The sequence below is a fragment of the Triplophysa rosa genome, linkage group LG17 (genome assembly GCF_024868665.1).
Source record: "Triplophysa rosa linkage group LG17, Trosa_1v2, whole genome shotgun sequence".
NCBI classification, from domain to species: domain Eukaryota; kingdom Metazoa; phylum Chordata; class Actinopteri; order Cypriniformes; family Nemacheilidae; genus Triplophysa; species Triplophysa rosa.
The window spans coordinates 22,646,711-22,666,619 of record NC_079906.1 but is presented as its reverse complement, the minus strand read 5'-3'; the positions used below and the strand labels follow the sequence as shown (position 1 = coordinate 22,666,619).

Below are 19,909 nucleotides of genomic sequence, written 5' to 3'. Positions count from 1 at the left end.
TTATAAACGGCCTCAAGCTGTGAAGATTTCACGCGAGTCTGTATCTTTCTGACATTTATTTAACTAAGGGGCGTTTGTATTAAAAGAAGCACTTTTGTATGAAAGCAGTTTGTTTTTCTTTGTGCGTTTCATTTTAAAAATCACATTTTTAAACATAAACCGTGTTGGGAGAGTTTCTAAAGCAGAAGACGGTTCACACGAGGCTCGACAATCCTCTTTATTTAGTTCCACGACACACAAGTTCTCCATTTGTAACACAAACCAGGACCTTTAGTGAAGAGAACAACTGCAGAGACGCTCATGAACTGTCTGCCGAGATCTCCAGCCCGCAAAAACCAGAACAGAAGCTTAAACAATAGATCAAAGCATACGTTTGGTAATAAATATTATAAAGAATTAAAGATGAATGTGATTGACAGGGTGTTGGTATTCTTTCTTATTTCTCATTAAACACGAAACAACATTTCTCCTACACATCAAAAACCGTCATTTTTATGTATGTTTACATAAGTATGCATACATACTCCGTATGTTTAACCTGAACTGAATCCACACGACCGGCGGAATCTGAATATTTAAACACGTAGAAATGTCCATTCAAAACAAACGATACGTAACTTTAAAACCCGTGAACATCATTTGTTGTCATGGTGATGCTTCAGGGAGAGCGGTTGTTATGGCGATGTTTTGACGGATGGGTGTAGCTCCGGAACACGTGTCTGATGTTCTTGTTTCTCACGGGACGAGAGGGTCTTTAAGGCCGAATGACGGGTGGAAAGGGAAGCGTGTCTGAAATCCTGCTGTTGTCTTTTTCTTCTCTGCCTGTCGTCTTTCATCTTCACACCTCCAGCTCGAAGCCCATGCCCACCTTGTGCCCACCGGCATTGAAGTTCTTGGCATCGATCAGAGCGGACAGAGTGAGTTTCACGCCTACAGAGAGAAATATACAGATTACATCAATAACACACAACTTCTGATTGAAAGTCGAAGAAACCTTGAGAGAGACTTGGGTTACCTGGCCTCAAGCTCTGTGTGTAACCAACTCCAACCAGACTAGCGTTGTTTACTTTGGCCTATGAGACACAGAAGAAATCTCAACCGTGTGGGTTAGGTTGTGTGAGTGTTAGGGTGTGTGTGTTTGTTAGGTTGTGTGTGTGTGTTTGTGTGTTAGTGTGCGTGTGTTTTAGGGTGTGTGTGTATGTTCGGCTGTGTGTGTGTGTGTGTGTATTAGGGTGTGTGTGTGTTAGGTTGTGTGTGTGTGTGTGTGTGTGTGCGTGTGTTAGGGTGTGTGTGTGTGCGTGCGTGCGTGCGTGCGTGCGTGTGTTTTAGGGTGTGTGTGTGTTTTAGGGTGTGTGTGTATGTTCGGCTGTGTGTGTGTGTTAGGGTGTGTGTGTGTGTATTAGGGTGTATGTGTTAGGGTGTGTGTGTATGTTCGGCTGTGTGTGTGTGTGTGTGTGTGTGTGTATTAGGGTGTGTGTGTGTGTTAGGTTGTGTGTGTGTGTTAGGGTGTGTGTGTGTTGGGTTGTGTGTGTTTGTTAGGGTGTGTGTGTGTTGGGTTGTGTGTGTTTGTTAGGGTGTGAGCGAGCGTGCGTGCGTGCGTGTGTGTGTGCGTGTTCATGTTTGTATATCCCGGTGGGGACCAAAACTGAGGTCCTCATGGGCAAAAAAGCTTATAAATCGTTCAAATTTTTTTTTTTTATGTAAAAATGCAAAAAGTGTTCTATGATCTTTAGGGGTAGGGGACAAAATATACAGTTTGTACAGTATAAAAATCATTACATTTATGCATTTGGCAGACGCTTTTATCCAAAGCGACTTACATTGCTTCATACTATACTTTTTTTTCTAATTCTGTGCAATCCCTGGGATCGAACCCATGACCTTGGCGTTGTTAGCGCCATACTCTTAACCAATGAGCTACAGGAAAGCTGTCCATATGCCTTTGGACTGTCCCCACAGAGATAATAAACCAGCCGTGTGTGTGTGTGTGTGTGTATATTTACAGAGATTGAGGAATCTTTGTCCAGCTGGTATTTAGCGGCGATGCCGAAGCGTGTGTTGTTGCTGCCTGCGGTCCACGCCAGATTCACCGCCGTTTCCAACTGACTGTTTACTTTCTGATAGATGGAGCCTCCGAACTCTGTGCCGTCATTACTACAACACACAACAGCACAATAACCAAACATCCTCTACATCACCATTACTGATGATTATTTATCTGATATTCACGGTTAATTGTTGGTTTTGGGGATCTGATAACATGACGATGAATAATAAGTGACCATAACAGAAAAGGCAAGAGAATGAGATAAGAGATCGTGTCATCTGCCTCAGGGTGCAGTGATATCTGGAATTATTTTGATCAAAAACACAAAGCACCTCAAGCGCTTAGCACACAATTGTTTATTTGTGAATGAAAATCTAAATATAATCTGTTCATCATAAAGCATATTAAACCATCTTTCGGTCGTCCTCTAAAACCCAAATTAACCAGAAATTAAATTCATCTTTGTTGAGTAATTGTGGAGATACTCCTAATAGCTAAATGTGCACAATATTTGCGGTTTTCAAACAACAGAAGTCAAATGATTACTCTGTTACTGTGACAGCCCTATTTTCAACCCTGTTTCACTTTTGTAATGTGACATATTTGCACTAATTAAAAAGAGATTTTACATTAACCTACAGCAATAGTCTTAAAAGTCAATTACTAGTTATTTGGTTACTGGTTAACATTAAAGTGATGGTTCAGCCCCCCAAAAAACTATTTTGTCATCATTTACTCACCCTTTTGTCATTTCAAACCTGTGTGACGCAAAAAGAAGATATTTTGAAGAATGTCATTAACGGGCCACCATTCCCTTGCATTGGTTTTGAGTGCATACAATAGATGTGAATGGGAGCCAGCGCTGTTCAGTTACCAACTTTCTTGAAAATATCTTCTTGTGTGCTCTGCGGCAGAAAGAAAGTCGTAAAGGTTTGAAATGATGATAGAATTTTCATTTTTGGGTGAACGGTCACTTTAAGCACTTTTAAGACGCTTTGGCGACTTGAGATAAAAAGTCACGACAGGGATGTTTGATTATGAACAGTGTTGGGTAAGTTACTCTGAAAAAGTAATTAATTACTAGTTACTAATTACATATCGAATAGTGTAATTAGATTACTGGCCAAGAAGTATTTAATTATTTATTACTAATTACTTTCTATACCCTATATCAACTTAAGTGATTCAAGGACAGACACGCAACGGCTCTTAATTCATTTAAATAAATCATATAAAACTAGATAAAGTACTCTTATAAACTGACGAAAGTATTACAAATGTGAGAAAGGTATGTTAATGCATGCATTTTAAAGTTAGACTTAGAATTTTAATGTCAGTTCCACTATTGTATACATTACACAGTATTTAGTTCAATTACATCAGAAGTAACTGTAATTAAATTGCAGGGAAAAGAAGAGTAATCCCTTACTTTACTTTTTAAAGGGAAAAGTCATTAAACTACTAGTTACACCCAACTCTGATTATGAACACATTTCTTTAGAATATCATATCCTGCACCAGCGATGTTTATGAGGAATGAAAAGTGAGTGAAAGATGTTTTTAAAGCGTTTTCTTACACATTAGTGTGAAGCTGGAAGTCTCCTGCCTTGTAGCCCAAAGCGAAGTTGTTCTGGGCGAGTTTGGATTTGGCCGTGTCAAAAGCCATCTGATAACCGGCCAACCAGCCCTCATAACCCAGAACCGCCGCGGCGTGGATCGTGGGTCCGGCCAGATCAAAATCTAAATCACACCCCACGTTCATGTAGTCCCGCTTATAGCCCGTCTTCAGTTTAGCGCCCTTCTTTCTGAAGATACCAGACAAGAACAGACAGACGCTTTCTGTTTTTATTTCTCCTAAGCAAGATCAAGTCCATACTTCAATGACACAGGACTGAGAAGTCCATCCACTCCTGAGATATAAAAGAGGAGAGTTATGATGTGAGGACGTGACTCACCCAGTGTTGGGCACAAATGAAGTGTCCAGAGCCAGCTTCAGACCCTTGGCCAGCTGCACAGAAACAGAGCGTCATGTTTGAGCTCTTCAGAAGGTCTGTTGACGTGAGTCTGTGTGTTGTGAAGACGTACCTGATCTTCAAGAGTCACTTCAGTGGTCAGAACGTTGTCGGTGTTCCACTTCTGGTTCAGACTCAAGCCCAGCTCCTTCATTTTGTACTTGGTCTCCAGATTTCCAGCCGCTTTCCCAGTGTCTGTGTTACTGGAGCCGCCGGTGGAGAACTCCTGACACACGAGAGACAGAAATGAAGTTAAAACGGTAAGAGCACATCGCCTTCGACCTGGAATATGACTCGTGGGCTGCTTTTACAGAGCTGATTCTCAACAGGTTTTATGAGGTGTAGACATTATAGAAACTACACGACCAGCTTCATGTTTTATCATCTCTTTCTTCAAAACATTCACAAGAAAGCCTGAATTTGACCATCATGTTGGACTTGGATGTTGGATCTTTGCACTAGAGACTTACTTGGTACTTTCGGTCACACTAACAAATCGTTTTTCAACTAATGCAATAGACCGCAGAGGAGCAGAGAAGAACAGGACAGAAGGTCAAGAGCAGACGGTCATTATAACGATGAGGCTTTGGGTTTACATTTAAGCGATATCAGAGAATCGGTTGAGCACATTCAGCAGTCTGTTTCTAACACAAATCTCAGTCTTACCATCTGACAGCAGCGTCCAAGAGAGAAAGCCAGAGAAGAAAGAGATTGTGTGCAGTTAGAGGAAAGAAAGATTCACATTCATGTCGGATCACATGAACGCCAGGGGCCGGATTCACGAAACCATAATTCCCGATAAGATCAATTATAGGAAGTTCGCAATCATTTTCGTAAGTGTGATTCTCCAACGTTTTTAAGAAGTTCTCAAATATTTTCTTAAGAACATCTTAATGTTTTTCGTGAGAATAAAATGACATTTGCTTTGTCAATGATTACACTCGACTGCTCGTGAGGTAACAGTATATTTATCCAACCTATAAACTTTGTGTAACAAGCGCCTCACATTCTCCTGTATTAACGTGTGATGCGTTTAACGGCATTAATGATCGCATGTTAGCTAATGTGTTAGCATTATTATAATATAATATTTATTATAACACTTTTTCCCCCCTAATAAATATAGAAAGCACTCAATGTTTTAATAATGCAAACTAAAGTAAGGCAGATAGACCTTCTCATGATTATATCAATATAAAATTCCTCAATGGCGAATAAACAATTAAAATGTACAATTCTGGCTCAACACAATACGCGTCACGTGAAACGACTAAATACATGAACAAAACGTCTTAAGGCCACTGCACATTGAGTCTGAAATTTTCGTATGCGTTTTTTCGTATTTGGCGCTCATTGTACGGTCTCTGAATTGTCAAAACGCATCCCAAAATGCTTGCTACAGATGCGAAAAACGCAGAAAATCGAACCCAGTCCGAATTGATGTATGTGTGTAAATGTGATTGACACAATGTGAGGTCGTATTTATTTTTTAACGTGCGTAAATTTCGGATGCAAATTTTGGACTCAATGTGCAATGGCCTGTACATTTTAACATTTCAGACAAAGTGAGGCTATCTTAACTTTAAGATGATGTTTACGACAGCTTTTGTTTCGAGAATTTGGATTCTTTCGCAATGTAAGAGAGAGATTTTTTTTAAGAGAGAGAATGTGAATTTTTTTCAGTGAATACAAAATATTCTTAACTTTTTCCTTAAATCAGAATTTAAGAAAAAATATGGCAGTTAAGAATTTTCTTCTTAAGAATGTTTTGTGAATCCGGCCCAGATCAGTTCTGACCCAAATACAGCAGAGGACTGGAGATCATGAATCACACACATAATTACACATCCTGCATATCTTGAGTCACACAACTTAACTAAAATAACACAATAAAAATCTGTTTGTGCGTGCGTGCGTGTAGCTTCTGTACATTATAAGGACCCACAAGGATGGTAAAATTCTTAACAAGCTACATTTTGTCTAAAGCAGAAAGGTTTGTGTGATATACAGTTTGTACTGTACAATATAAACATCTTTATGTTTATGTAAAGTCCCCACAATGTATACAAACAAACGTGTGTGCGTGTTGCCAAGCATGTTCACAAGTACACATAAATATGGAAAGGATCAAGCATGATGTGTAAAATAATACATGCAAAAACGTGCTGTACCATAAATCAGATGGTAATAATGTGATTCATAAAGTATTTCAAGATAACGGAATGACAATAAACCACAGTATTAGCACAGCAACACGGTAACAGAGTGATCAAATGACTCACAACTCCACTCTGAGACTTAGTCTTCAGGTCTAGTTTAATGGCTCCAAACCCTGAAAAACAGATGCGGATTAAGAGCGCAACATGATTTTACATACACATGATAAATGTTTGACAGACGTTGTTTTTTTGTGTGTGTGCGTGTGTGTGTGTGTGTGTGTGTGTGTGCGTGCGTGCGTGCGTGCGTGCGTGCGTGCGTGTGTGTGCGTGTGTGTGCGCGTGTGATGAGGGAGAGTTTCCAGAATGCATTATGATTCCCGAGAGATTTTAGAAGGGAAATGTGTCCCCTTAATCTCCGGAGAGATATCTGTGACCCGGCCCATTAGAGAACCGTCTCCTGTCACTGACCACAGCCGACCATCTGTCCTCAGGTGAGTAATGATTCAGCTAACATCACCATGACAACAACTCGCCGCTCCTCATCCCGATCTATTCCTCAAGTGTAATTTACTGTCTGTGATATAAATTCATGATTGAGCGACTAAGTGGCCGATGCATGATGTGATGGAAATCTTTAATGATTTGTTTTATTGATGGTCAATATAGTGCTGTGATGTCACTCACCATAGCCTTTGCTGAAGAGATCCTTGGCGGTTTTGCCAAGGTCAGCGTATGCAGGAGGGACGGCCATGTTTGCTGAAAGAGAGAGTCAGTATGTCATATACACACCAGCCACATGTTAACTCGCTTGAATCCCGTTAGCTGTGTAACGTATTTACAAAACCATTTCATAAAGCAGCAGCTACAATAAGAGATGTTAGAACACTGCACTTGACTTTAAAACAGTGCACTTTCTTGAGAAAGCATCTAATGAGAACGAGAACACAGGCAGTGCTAACATCATCATCATCACGTGTTAATGAGTGCTGGTTCATTAGCAGCTAATGCTAACTGTCATCACACAACTACACGTGTGATGTCTACGCACACACACACAAACACACACACACACACACACACTGGGGCTTCACATGTTCTGCGTTCAGTACAAGTTCAATTTTGTGACATGATGATGTTTAGCTCAGAAAATAATTTTGACTCCTCATATTTATAAAATTAACGAAACATATATATTTCATTTACATGAATTCACGTGTATCATAACTCCACCCATTACAGAAAATAGCCATGGTTTAATTGGTTTTGTAATTTGTGACGTTGGACTGTGTCATGTCACATATGCTGTGAATAGAGCTGAGCTTGAGGTTTTTTTTAAATGGCAAACACATTACATCCAATGAACATCAAATAGTATATGAGGTAGTATAGAGAAAAATGAAAAGAAAAAACTGTAAGAAAAAACATATGATATCATTATACAAAAACATGTAAAAAGCAGAGCTTGAGTTGAACCCAGAACAGTTTCATGCAATGACGTCAGAAGCACACTGGAGCGTTTCAGTTCATTCATGATTCAGCATCAAACTGTTCATCTGTTTGTCTGTCTGTTTCTCTTTCTCCAGTGGCTCTGACATCATCGCTGACCCCTGCTCTCTCTCTCTCTCTCTCTCTCTCTCTCTCTCTCTCTCTCTCTCTCTCCCTCTCTCTCTCTGACTCACCGCAGGTGTTTGGTTTACAGTGATCGCAGGTTTTCACCTGCGTGTGATTCTGTTTCTTCTCCATTCTCTTTGCTCTCTCAGACATGTCTTACAGAGGGTTAAAGTTCACAATTAAACACACACCAGGAGTGCACCGACTGCATACATAACATTATGTTAGCCTGCAACGTGCTTCCACGTGTCCCAACTCAATCTACCATGGTAACAAAGTTGCTCATTATAGTTACAATTTTGTTAAATAATGCAAAAATTAAACAAAATTGTATCCAAATATGGCTAACTTTACTAACAGGTGTTTTGTCAGAAAGTGCGTTTACCATGGTAAATTATCACAGGTTCTGCTCTAGGTAAAAGAGGGTACCACTTTCCTCCCATCACCGTGGCAACCTCTGAACCCACATCTCTTAATAAAGGGTCAATCCCCAGGTGCTGAATCAGCATGTGTAGCGCCCCCTCCCCTCCCCCGATCCCCAGACACATGCTCTAAAAATAGTCAAGACAAACTGACACGGCTGTTCCATGTGACGTGAGGCGTTACGAAATGGGAATGTTTTCTTCAACACTGATATCTCCACACAACCTCCTTAAAGGTGCAGGAAGCCGTCTGTTCATGAAAAACCAACCGTATTCTAAAACAAATCTGTTTTAAATGACATGCGCTCACATTCTGTGTGCTCACACGTGTACTGAAGTGACTGAAATGTGGCATCAACCGCTGTGTTTTTTAAAACATGAACAAACCTGACTTGCTGTACCTTTTAAGAGATTTTGTTAGGTTACACCAATAACAGTCTAATGATGACGGATAAATAACGGCCCTCCAGACACAGAGAGACGCTCAAGCACATAATCTCAATGATGACGTGGAGCAAACCAGGTGAGATGATTGTAAGACATTTAAACCTACCTGCCAATGCTGTTTGCCAACAGACACAGATGAAGAAAACACGTATCAGACATATTCACACTGACACTCATACAGATGACATGTGTGTTATCTTCAGATGGAGATTACTGTCCGTGTGATGTGTGTGTGTGAGAAGCAGCATAACAGAAGAGAAGGTCAAAGGACATGAAGAATGTATTGCCCGAATGTAATGCCACTGACTCCCTTTATATTCTTTCTAAACACCAAACGTATGCTTAAGTTAAGTGTTATCCTGACATCTGCTGCTTCACTTTCAGTTAGAAGGTTTTATTCACATTATGTCATTTTATTTCTGATCCACATTTAATTGAACAGTTTCAGTTCAGACTCTTAATAGATTGACATACACGTTTGACACCATCCAAGTTGGCCAATCCCTTAGTTTTTGTTTTAGCCCAATGGTACAATAGTTAAATAAATGACCCACGGTTTTAGTCCTGGTATTTGCACTATTGGCTGCTGTTTTAGATTATTGTTGTTGACTAAATAAACGGGCTTTGTGTTTTATGAATGATTAAGATTTCTAGTACTGTCCCAGCACTGGGCGACGTCACAACAAAGAAGGTCGCGCAACTCTACGCGATCATTGCGCATGACCGCGCGCACAACGCCCAAATAACATATAACGGGGTCGTTTCGCTTAGAGGCAATTTATTTCAATAACGCGTTTAGCCGAGGACGTATTCAAAAAAACATCAGGATCAATACAAAAGTGCGCGTTTGTTTATTTCGGACGTCCCGTTGTTCCGCTGATTCTGTATCAATAATCTGCGGAAACATTGTGACATTTAGCGCGCAGATCAAAGAGCGCGGCGACTCTGCACTGATACAAAGTTTCACGTGCTTTATTTGTCAAAGTCAATCAGACGGTCAGAGTTTAGAAAAATAACAAAAACAAACAAGTGATTGAAAAATGATCGAGATTTACATATCACCGACGTGATCTGCGGCCCAAGAAACACAGTACTGTCTCCAATCTCAAATACAGTGGGTGTCAAAAATAAAATGTGCACCTATCGTGTAACATGGATCTTTACACATATATGGTTCTAGAGTGCATTAAAGTGTTTTTATCGATGCAGCATGCATAAGAGTAAAGGAATAAACGCCTGTCTTACCCTTTCGGTGCGCGTGACCGTGTTACTGTTCTTCTGCAAAGCGCGAGAGGGCACACTGAAGGAGACATGCACCGCGCATGCGCAATCTGCACATCTCCTGCATTATGTAAATGCTTATGATACTTAATTTTAATGTTTCTGTGTGGGTCCTAATGTCTCAGTATTTTACAAATGAGACCTTAAGCTCGCTTATAATATCAGTATTTGCGTATATAACAAATAGGCATACCCCTTGTGGAATTTACATTATTTTTAAACGTGGAAGAGCTTAATCTTAACGTTTAATTTTGCATATATTTTCATACATTTGGGTACTCTCTTAAATTATCTATTTGCAAAAAGAATAATAGAAGCTCAATTTAAATTTAAAAATGGACTGCTTCAGAGGTTTCCATATAATGGTCGCTGTTTGTTTGCTTTGTGGTGGTTGTTCTTTTCCCCAAATTCTTCACAATAGCCGCATTTCAGTCTGCACGTTTGGGTTCTTCTGCACATTGATTATGATGTTAAAATTCATCTCATCGCCTTAAGACAGCTAAAGATCTCATACACAACAACACACACAAGTATTGCAAAACGAAGGAGATACACCACAGAAGGGACGGAAAAGCCGCGCTGTCTCTTTAAGGCGTTGCTATGGTGACGTTATGCGCTTGTTGTTCACGCGTCATCAGTCTGTGTGTAAGTGGAGAAAAGAGCGAACACCGCACAGTATCGGCACAATTATCAAACAAATTGAGGATTTTATTAAAGGTAAGTATTTAAGTAACATGTCGTCCTTAATGTTTCCAATCAAATTGAAGATGCGATTAATACTTCTGAATGCTGGATTATCTGAACCGTCAAGTGCTTGCGGACATTAGGAGTTTATGTAGGACAAATACACGATCTGTTATCAAATCATGAAAAATACACATGTTTGTCGTTCGCTAAAATATGATATGAATAACTGCATGTTTATTTTGTAAATTCACATGTTAACAGCATCATTCGACCCACATTAGCAGCATTCATGTCGAAATATACTGTACAAATAATTATTAATAAAGCATAATCACTATAAACCTCATTTATAGACCACCTTCATACATATTTTTACCAGGTACGTTTTACATAAAGTGCCTCATGAAATGACAAGTATGATAAAAAATTTAATTTATTTGTTGATGAATAAAACTTCTATTGTTCATGTTTTGTTTGTTTGCTGTACTCTGTATATGTTTGAATGATTAAAGTCGAAATTAGATTTCACATATTCTCCTGTATAGTAGGATATGTGTGAAGGGCCTTCAATGATCTCTGGGCCCATTCCTCCAGACCCCACACTGTTCCCAGAATACTACAAACGCCCATCCTCTGGTAAGATGGAACCTGTGATGTTTATCATGTATGATAGCATTTGATCTCTGTCTCTGACATTGCTCGTGTGATCTCTCTGGTGAAGCTCGTGGTCGCCTGGAGGGGAACTCTAAGAATGGGTCTCCGACTCTTCTGAAGGGTCCTTTAGCACCAGATCCTGTGATGTATCCGGGGTGCTACAGCGCTCGGGTCACCCCTCGACCCCGCATCGGTGCTAACGCTGCTGACATCCTGGAGAGAGGCCGGAGAGGAGTGATGGGCAATTTACTGAAACTGGAGGGAGTCTCACTGATTCCCAATCCAAGCAAACCCAGTAAAATGGATTAAGTGTCGTATATAATGACCGCATGCAAGAATGTACTGTCATGATTTAGTTACGCAGTCATGTTGTGCCAAACCCCTTTGACTTTCTTGCTGACGCAAAACACGAAAAGAGAAATTTCCTCCATGGTGTGCTTACAGTTTTAGTGAAGAGAGACCGAAGCTTTTAAGACATCTTCTCTTCAACCTGCAGAATCTGCCGCACGGGACTTTGGTAAAGAGAATGTCCGTAAACTACGTGAAATCCAGAGACGGTTTCGAGAGCTGGAGGCACAGAGAGAACACGCCAAACCTGTTCCTGTTAAAGCACTCTGGACCTCACCGAAATATCAGGATGTGTCCTCCAGGGTCATGGCACAGTTACAGGTGAGCAAGTCGGGACCGAAATGTTCCCATTCTTGCCCTAGTGAGCTCGGTGTAGTCGGAGTTTATGACTTTCAACTGATTTAAGATTTCAATTCATGTTTAATATTAGACACATCGAACAGAGAAAGATGACGTTTTATACAAAGCAACTTCAAACTGTCTCTCCGTGTATGTGTAGGAGACGAGCCCCCCTAAGAAAGCAGATTGTCAGACGTTTCTGAAAGCTCATTCTTTATGTGGCGCTGGAGGTCGACCGCAGCTCCGGTGCTCTGACACCGGGCCCACACCGGACACTGCTGGACATGTTGAAGTGTGTCATGTCTTTCTGTCAACTTTCTGTTCACACAGATGCTTGTGTTGTCATGATCATCATTTCCTTTTTACTGTTTTGTGTAGATGCAGGTCAGAGGTCACACGGTGGATTTCGTGAGTCATAACGCGCGTGCTGCGAGGAAGACGACCTTGCGGCGATCTCAGTCCTTGCAGAACCTCAGAGACAAACCTCCGCCCAGCGCTGAGAAAGGAAAAGTTCCACAGTAGTGAGTGATTCTCTTTGTGTTTCTCATTTGATTCTCTTTGACGTAAAAGAGTAATAAATACCATCCTGTCTGACCTCAAATCTTTTTTGCATTAATGAAACATGAAATATATTTTCTTTTGCTTACAGTAGATGATAGTGACGGTTCTCATGTCGATATTTAAAGTGTCAAAAATGAAAAGTCATAATGCATGAAATCGTAATGATCCTAATTTGTCAATGTTTGCTCAACTGTATTATGCGTAGTTCGTGTAAAGTGAAGCTCAACTTCGAGATGAATTGAAAGTCTTTTGTCAACACGTGTGCAAAGTTTATTGTGGTTAATGACTGCTGTAGTCAAAAACAAGAAAGACACAACCAAATGTTAATAACTGATCAAATTGTACTCGCTGTTTGCTTTATGTCCTGCGAGCTTAGTGCATGATTCTGGGTTGTTTGTTAGTCTGGAGCAGAGGAAGATTCAGTGGAAAAAAGAGGAGGAGGAGAAGAGGAGAAACACGCGGGACCCTTCCATTCCTGCTGGACACACGCAGATGTCTGAACGAGAGAGACTGGAAACCCTGCAGTCTCTTAAAGACAGTACGTCTCCAGAAACACTTTCAGCTTTTCTTTAGTTGGTCACGGAGTAAACAGTTATTGATCATTCTCTCTCTCTGTAGCTCACAGGTCTCTTGTGAGCGAGCTGCTCTCTCTCCCCGTGAAAGCAGACACAGTGAGCATTCGCTCTAGACGTGCACAACTCGACCAACGTCTCTCGGAAGTGGAGGAAGCCATCAAAATCTTTTCACGTGACAAAGTTTATGTGAAAATTGACTCATAAACTCAGAACTCTGTTCTCGTTAGAGCTGCTTCCACTGCATTTATTTTCACTGCATTATTGGCTTGTTTGAAATGGCTACAGGAATTTTTTACTGTTTTTTTAAACATGAATTGTATTGTATTGTATTGCTTTAATTTAGTTGTGTTGTTAAACATGGACTGCAGCACTTGTGCTAACCAGATAACTCTTTTGAATGTATTTGTTTATTATGGTATTAGTAGAATATTTATTTTGAATAGCTGTGATGTGATGTATTGCATTTTAGTATTACAGAACTGACGTGACAGTGGTGCTCGTTTTGAAGATCACATTAAACATGTTTTTTTATTAAAGGTCTTGTTCACTCAAAAATGAAAATTCTGTCATAATTTACTCAACCTCAGGTTGTTTCAAACCTATATACATTTATTTGTTCTGTTAAACACAAAGAAAGATATTTTTTAAGAATGTTAGCCGTTTTCAGTTCTGTGAAATCATCCACCATAGTAGGAAAAAAAAAAAATATATATATATATATATATATATTGTTCTGTTGAACACAAAGCGAGATATTTCGAAGAATTTAGGAAAACTAACAGTTCTGGGGCAACTTTGACTACCATTCATTTTTCCTACTATGGCAGTCAATGATGTCACAGAATTGAAAATTGCTAACATTCTTCCAAATATCTTTCTCTGTGTTCATCGGAACAAAGTGATTTATACAAGTAATGACATGAGGCTGAGTGAATGATGACAGAATTTTCATTTTTGGGTGAACTGTCACTTTAAGGTCTTTTGATTTTATCAAGTAAATCACGTCATGTGCAAACAAATGATGCTAATTAAACTTACAATTTACAAAAAAACAAACAAATAAATACAAACTGGTAAAAAAAGATTTTAAGTGTCAGTTTGAGTAACCACCGGTGTAGTTCATCACATTAACTATAAGTGTCACGATATTCATAATTTATTACAAACACATTTAACACATTTTTTATTCTGTTCTTGGGTTATATTTCTTTCAGATTGGTGTCTTTTTAACGTATTTATATAAAAAGCGAAATGTTTTTAAATAAGTTGTTATCAGTTAGTGGGCGGGTCTATTCGTGTAACAGCGATTGCTGATTGACCAGCGTGTGCGCAGTGGGCGCGGCATCGGCAATCTCCGCCCCGTGCTCTTGCGTGGCCTGAACGCCTTTGTCCTGTATGCGTTGAGCGTTCAGTCGGCGATTGAATTTGTGGCGCAAACTGAAAATAAACAGTTTTTATTTAATATCTTAAATCCACGACCAACATCAAGCATGAGTAAAAGAAAAGCGCCTCAGGAAACTCTGAATGAAGGAATTACAGACTTCCTTATAGGTGAGTGTGACAGCTCAGGTTAGCATGTGGCTAAGCTATTTGGACCTTTAAATAGCACATGAATGAAAAGATTATTTGATCTTCAAGCAGTTTTATTTTTAAACAATACACTTAAAATTTTAAAGATATGAGAACGTTCTAAACATGTGATTTTATGGCTGCTGTTTAGTAATGCACTTAAATGCCACTGTGTTTATAATTTAATGCTCGGAGAACAAAACAAAACCAGTGAACTTAACAACAGAATCCATCGTGTATGATGATTCAAATACTGATCATATTTGTGAAAATGATTTCTTGGACTTCTTAAAATTCTCTACGTCACAAAAAGTCTCAATGGCATGTTGTTGCATTTTGCAACAACTGATCCACTCATGTGAAACACTGTTTTAAAATACAGTTTAACACTTTTAATGGTCCCTGTCCTTCCAGAGTTGGCCAACTTTGAGAGAAATGTTAACAGAGCCGTTCATAAATACAATGCTTACAGGTAAGATAGTGGTATCTAAAATATTGAAAGTGAAAATGACTAGAAAGAAATATGAAGCACATGCAATATGTGTGTTGTAAACTAATTACATTTCTGTTTGTCTTTGTTTAGAAAAGCAGCAGCTGTAATTGCCAAATATCCGCAGAAGATCAAAAGCGGAACAGAAGCAAAGAAACTGGTGTGTAAGCTTGATATTTACAAGTACTGTATATTGAGAATCCTGATATGCCAGTGATATGTGTTTAGTTGACTGATCTGAGCACAGTGTTTTATTGTTAAATGATTTTTCAACCTCAGGATGGAGTTGGTGCAAAGATAGCCGAGAAAATCGATGAGTTTTTGAAGACAGGAACACTACGCAAGCTGGAAAAGGTGTTTGAATGCATTGCAATAACATGTTATGTTCCATGTGTTTGCCAAATCATGTATAGATTCCAACAGGACTCTATGTTCTATATCATGCGTACAGTTTAACATGCTCATGTGGTCTGTATGTCCTGTACAGATTCGCAATGATGACACAAGCTCCTCCATTACCTTCTTAACCAGAGTGACTGGAATCGGGTACAACACTCTTCATTTCACTGAAACTATAACAGAAACGGTAACATGTAAAACTCACTCTGTCTCTCTTTCTGTCTGGTTTTAGTCCTGCCGCAGCCAGAAAGTTTTATGATGAGGGGGTCAAAACGTTAGAAGGTCTGTGTAGAAATGTATCTGTTGTGTTCTGTAACTCAACATACAAGCGTCTCATCTGATCTGTTTCTTATCTGTTTGTTTATAGATTTGAAGAAGATCGAACACAAACTAAATCACCATCAGCAGATTGGATTAAAGTAAGACAAACTCACAGAGGATTCGTGTTTTTAGAATTATTACAGATATTCCGTGTTTTCATGTGCACACTTCTCTATGTACTCGAGGTATTTTGAAGAATTTGAGAAGAGAATTCCTCGTGCAGAAATGCAAGAGATGGAGGTTGGCGTTTCTTTCATTGATCTCAATAATCCAACATGACGCGTTTGTGAGTGTCTGACTGCATATCATCTGTGTTTGTAGGCTCTGATACTGAAGGAGCTTGAGTTGGTGGATCCAGAATACATCGGCACCATCTGTGGAAGCTACAGAAGAGGTATCTGCTTATTCACACTCGCTTATTAAGCCTCAGGATGGTAAAGATGGAGTGAGGATTTCACTTCAAATCACACAACTGTCCTTCTACTAAATACAGATAGAATATATTGGTGCGGTGAATCGGTTCTCACACCGAGCAACATCATTTGGTTTTGAGGTTGTTTGTGGTCTTAGCATGTTGAATGTGTTGAATGAAATGTGTTTTTAATCTTCAGGAGCGGAGTCGAGTGGTGATATTGATATACTGCTGACTCACCCAAACTTCACCTCTCAATCTGAGAAACAGGTAAACTCACAGACCAGTGTCATTCTAACATTTGTTTTCTCACAAATAAATCTCGATATCTTTCTCTCTCCCTGTAGCCGAAACTTCTTAACGCTGTTGTGGATCATCTGGAGTCCGTCAGCTTCATCACCGACACGCTGTCTAAAGGAGACACCAAGTTTATGGTCGGGTTTCTGTCTCGTTCTCAAAGTGAGTCTCACTGTTCCAAGCACATGAAATAGTCAATCACAGGTGTGTTATTTTTCTTCAGGGTGTTTGTCAGCTTCAGAAAGAAAATGAGGATGATGAAGATAATATTCATCGACGCATTGACATCAGGTTCATACCAGACTTTTTATAATGAAAACCGTATTCTGTAAAAACCTTCCAGTTCTTCATCTTTCTCTGTCTGTCTGTCTTGTGTCGCAGGCTCATTCCAAACGATCAGTATTACTGTGGTGTGTTGTACTTCACTGGCAGTGACATTTTCAACAAGAACATGAGGACTCGTGCTTTGGAAAAGGGCTTTACGCTCAATGAGTACACCATCCGTCCACTAGGGGTTACTGGTGAGAAACACTAATACAGAAGCACAACACATTACATCTACACAGCGGCTGTCACTAAACGAAATTACCAAGACTGCTTCTGAAATGGCATACTGTGACAGTACGTACTGAATTTGAATAAGTACCTACCTATCGGCCGTTAAAACAGGACGTTCTGTATAGTATGAGTGGGTGTAGTATGAATACATTTGGGACATACTGCGTCCGCCATGTTTTATGGTCATGTGACCCGTATGCGCTTTGACCTATGACGCATTAACAACAACCTACACGTGAGCGTTGATAAAAACATAATTTAGTCAGGAGAAATTCATTTATTGGGACTTACATTAAAAACGGACGTCCGCCTTAAAGTTTTCCGCTATATTTATTTGATTTACTTTTGAAATTTGACCGTTGGTCAGCTCCCATGGCATCATGGGATAGAGAAGTGTCCATCCGATCCACACTCAGGAATCTCGGCAGAAGCAGTAGACCATCCGGGTGTTTATTGCACACTGAGGTTTCGGACATACTATTCATGACTCGTCTCGTTTTCACCTACTATATAGTATGGAAGTAGGCCATTTCGGACGCAGCCTTTTGTTATGAAAACCTCACATTGAGACCCACTTACTAGTTTTCGGTTCGCTAACACATTTTGAAATAATAGATAAGGCCAACACTAACTTTAAAGTTAATGTATCTTGAATGTCATTTGAAATGAAAATGTCTTCTGTAATGGTTTCTGTTGGACAGGTATGGCTGGAGAGCCTTTGCTGGTGGACAGTGAGAAGGACATCTTTGATTACATCCAGTGGAAATACAGAGAACCAAAGGATCGTAGCGAGTGAAACGAACATACACGCTGAGAGCGATGTAACAGATGGACAGTAAAGATTGTTCTTGCTTCAGTCTCTTTCAGCGATTGATACATCAGTCATACGCGAAGATTTCACTTCACAAAGCCGTTAGATAGTTTACAGGAGTGTTTGAACTGTAGAGGATGTTACAGGAGTCAGCGTGAGATGTGTAAGGTTTTAAACAGCTGTGTGACTGTATTTCAGTGTATTTTTTTCTTTTTAATCATGCAGAATATTTTGTTTTAATTTGAAGCGCAGGATTGATTTCACAGATGTCTGACAGCACAGGTGAATTAATACTGTCACGAGAAGCTTCAAAGATACAACAGCAAACATTTGTTTGTTATATTATTATGTTTATAAGATAAACCTAGAAAAAATATTTTTAGTGGTGCTGTCTGGAATGTTACATTATTTATGTAGCCATTATATTGTTGCTGTTGTTTTTGTTTATTAGTCAAACGCGAGGTAGAATCTACATGAAATTCTGTCTTTTATGTGTGTATGTTTTCTCTGTTGTAAACGTCACATCCTTTTTCAGATTTAGGTCAGTTTTCGTTTTTGATCTTTTTTGTTTGACTGAATGTCTGTTTGAAAAATGGTTATCGTTATTAAGCATGTCAGTCTTTCAAGACAAAATTAAACGCAAGACTATCGGAGTAAATTTGGAAAAAAAAATATTATAATAATGTTATTTTCACTCTAGTTATCTAGTGAAAGTCTTTTTATTTGACAGAGGAATGAGATCAGAATTAAATGTACCTGCAGACGAACAGGTTAATGTAACTATCACATACCTGGACGAGGTGTGTGACATCTACAAATCCAATCCTGCATGTTGTAGTAATTATACAAATAAAATAATAATAAAGATAGATAAAAAATAAAGATAATTAGATGATTGTAATGAAGGTGCTGTTTTCACAGATGTTGAACAACTAGAGCAAACAAATCATTTTTCGTGTCATGTCTATAATATTCTTTCTGCTGCATAGACAGCAGAATCACACGAGTTTAAAATAATTTATTTCTGCCAATAAATTTTACTTTCAGACAACAGATGAACAGAACTGACTCATAGCTTTATCTCCAGGTGGACACGACTGAAGTCAACTTTATAATGCACAAATAAAGCATACATCTTTTTGATTTGCCAAGCTTTAATCTGATTGGCTGCCTTTATATAAACCTCTGGATTTTCTTCCGATTTCTTTACAACATGATTCACAAAGTTGCAATTGTGTATTTCATATTTTTTAATGAGTTTACTATTATTTTAAATAAAGAGTCAAGGAGCGACAACTTTTAAACAGGAGCATACGTTTCCTTTTAAATCTACTTTTAAAAGAATTATACATTTTTTAATGCAACCAAATATTTAAACATTTAGAAATAAAGCTTCCTAGATACGAACTGTTTAGACCCCCACGCATGTAGTTTTGACCCTCATTTTTATAAACAATACGTACACTCGAAACCCCTACATTTGGCATATGCTTTTTGAATGATCACACCAGAGATTATGTAAACTAAACAAAACCAACTGCTTCTCAGTGACTGCTGACTAAATTCACATACGACTTGGAATCTCACTTAAAATGGCAGAACACCCTAACAAGTCCACTTTACAGTGCACTCTAGGGACGCACCCGCTCTATTTGCCCAGAGCCGTTGAAAAACAGAGTTACGACACTCGCACAGACGTCCGTTGGAAGAATGGAATGCGGAATTAACTCGTGTCATGGAGCGACCAATTTTTCCGAAAACTGCAGTGAAGCCCATTCATTTCAGTGTCTCCCAAACGCATATGCTGTACAGTTGGTGAAAAATCGGCATGTTTGTACATTTTAACGAGTTGGCGGACATACCGTATTTTCATAGAACTTGTATTCATAGATCTTGTTACTTATTACTC

General features: G+C 39.2%; 3 protein-coding genes across 7 annotated transcripts; 2 read left to right on the top strand and 1 right to left on the bottom strand.

The window, feature by feature from the left end:
* Positions 1 to 203: 203 nt before the first annotated feature.
* vdac3 (voltage-dependent anion channel 3) lies at positions 204 to 10,022 on the bottom strand. Of its 4 annotated transcripts, XM_057356067.1 has the most exons (11): positions 9,944 to 10,022; positions 7,898 to 7,984; positions 6,903 to 6,974; positions 6,342 to 6,391; positions 4,726 to 4,728; positions 4,133 to 4,285; positions 4,003 to 4,055; positions 3,625 to 3,852; positions 2,004 to 2,154; positions 1,016 to 1,073; positions 204 to 930 (listed from the first exon to the last, which is right to left on the bottom strand). In XM_057356067.1, the coding sequence occupies exons 2-11, from the start codon at positions 7,980 to 7,982 to the stop codon at positions 839 to 841; spliced, it is 945 nt and encodes a 314-aa protein (XP_057212050.1). In that variant the 5' UTR covers positions 7,983 to 7,984; positions 9,944 to 10,022; the 3' UTR covers positions 204 to 838. The 4 variants fall into 4 exon arrangements, with proteins under 4 accessions (XP_057212050.1, XP_057212052.1, XP_057212049.1 ...); XM_057356069.1 differs by lacking the exon at positions 7,898 to 7,984 and having other exon boundaries at positions 9,944 to 9,997; XM_057356066.1 differs by lacking the exon at positions 9,944 to 10,022 and having other exon boundaries at positions 7,898 to 9,930.
* Positions 10,023 to 10,591: 569 nt separating this feature from the next.
* enkd1 (enkurin domain containing 1) lies at positions 10,592 to 14,227 on the top strand. Of its 2 annotated transcripts, none has more exons than XM_057356982.1 (8): positions 10,592 to 10,696; positions 11,212 to 11,302; positions 11,388 to 11,615; positions 11,817 to 11,989; positions 12,168 to 12,299; positions 12,386 to 12,528; positions 12,970 to 13,106; positions 13,187 to 14,227. In XM_057356982.1, the coding sequence occupies exons 2-8, from the start codon at positions 11,218 to 11,220 to the stop codon at positions 13,345 to 13,347; spliced, it is 1,059 nt and encodes a 352-aa protein (XP_057212965.1). In that variant the 5' UTR covers positions 10,592 to 10,696; positions 11,212 to 11,217; the 3' UTR covers positions 13,348 to 14,227. The 2 variants fall into 2 exon arrangements, with proteins under 2 accessions (XP_057212965.1, XP_057212966.1); XM_057356983.1 differs by having other exon boundaries at positions 10,637 to 10,696; positions 11,215 to 11,302.
* Positions 14,228 to 14,489: 262 nt separating this feature from the next.
* polb (polymerase (DNA directed), beta) lies at positions 14,490 to 19,151 on the top strand. The gene is made up of 14 exons (XM_057356632.1): positions 14,490 to 14,694; positions 15,127 to 15,184; positions 15,296 to 15,362; positions 15,482 to 15,556; positions 15,690 to 15,748; positions 15,834 to 15,883; positions 15,969 to 16,020; positions 16,108 to 16,162; positions 16,244 to 16,316; positions 16,534 to 16,604; positions 16,682 to 16,768; positions 16,855 to 16,922; positions 17,013 to 17,152; positions 17,891 to 19,151. The coding sequence occupies exons 1-14, from the start codon at positions 14,634 to 14,636 to the stop codon at positions 17,983 to 17,985; spliced, it is 1,011 nt and encodes a 336-aa protein (XP_057212615.1). The 5' UTR covers positions 14,490 to 14,633; the 3' UTR covers positions 17,986 to 19,151.
* The last annotated feature ends 758 nt before the right edge of the window (positions 19,152 to 19,909 follow it).

Coding starts and splice junctions, on each gene's coding strand:
- vdac3 (XM_057356067.1), bottom strand. CDS start 7,982: ATGTCTGAGAGAGCAAAGAGAATGGAGAAGAAACAGAATCACACGCAG. Junction 3,853..4,002: donor TCATTTGTGCCCAACACTGG/GTGAGTCACGTC, acceptor TGGTATCTTCAG/AAAGAAGGGCGCTAAACTGA. Junction 2,155..3,624: donor TTCCAGCTTCACACTAATGT/GTAAGAAAACGC, acceptor TGTGTGTTGTAG/TAATGACGGCACAGAGTTCG.
- enkd1 (XM_057356982.1), top strand. CDS start 11,218: ATGTGTGAAGGGCCTTCAATGATCTCTGGGCCCATTCCTCCAGACCCC. Junction 11,616..11,816: donor TCCCAATCCAAGCAAACCCA/GTAAAATGGATT, acceptor TTCAACCTGCAG/AATCTGCCGCACGGGACTTT. Junction 11,990..12,167: donor GGGTCATGGCACAGTTACAG/GTGAGCAAGTCG, acceptor GTGTATGTGTAG/GAGACGAGCCCCCCTAAGAA.
- polb (XM_057356632.1), top strand. CDS start 14,634: ATGAGTAAAAGAAAAGCGCCTCAGGAAACTCTGAATGAAGGAATTACA. Junction 15,363..15,481: donor GAACAGAAGCAAAGAAACTG/GTGTGTAAGCTT, acceptor TTTCAACCTCAG/GATGGAGTTGGTGCAAAGAT. Junction 16,605..16,681: donor CCTCTCAATCTGAGAAACAG/GTAAACTCACAG, acceptor CTCTCCCTGTAG/CCGAAACTTCTTAACGCTGT.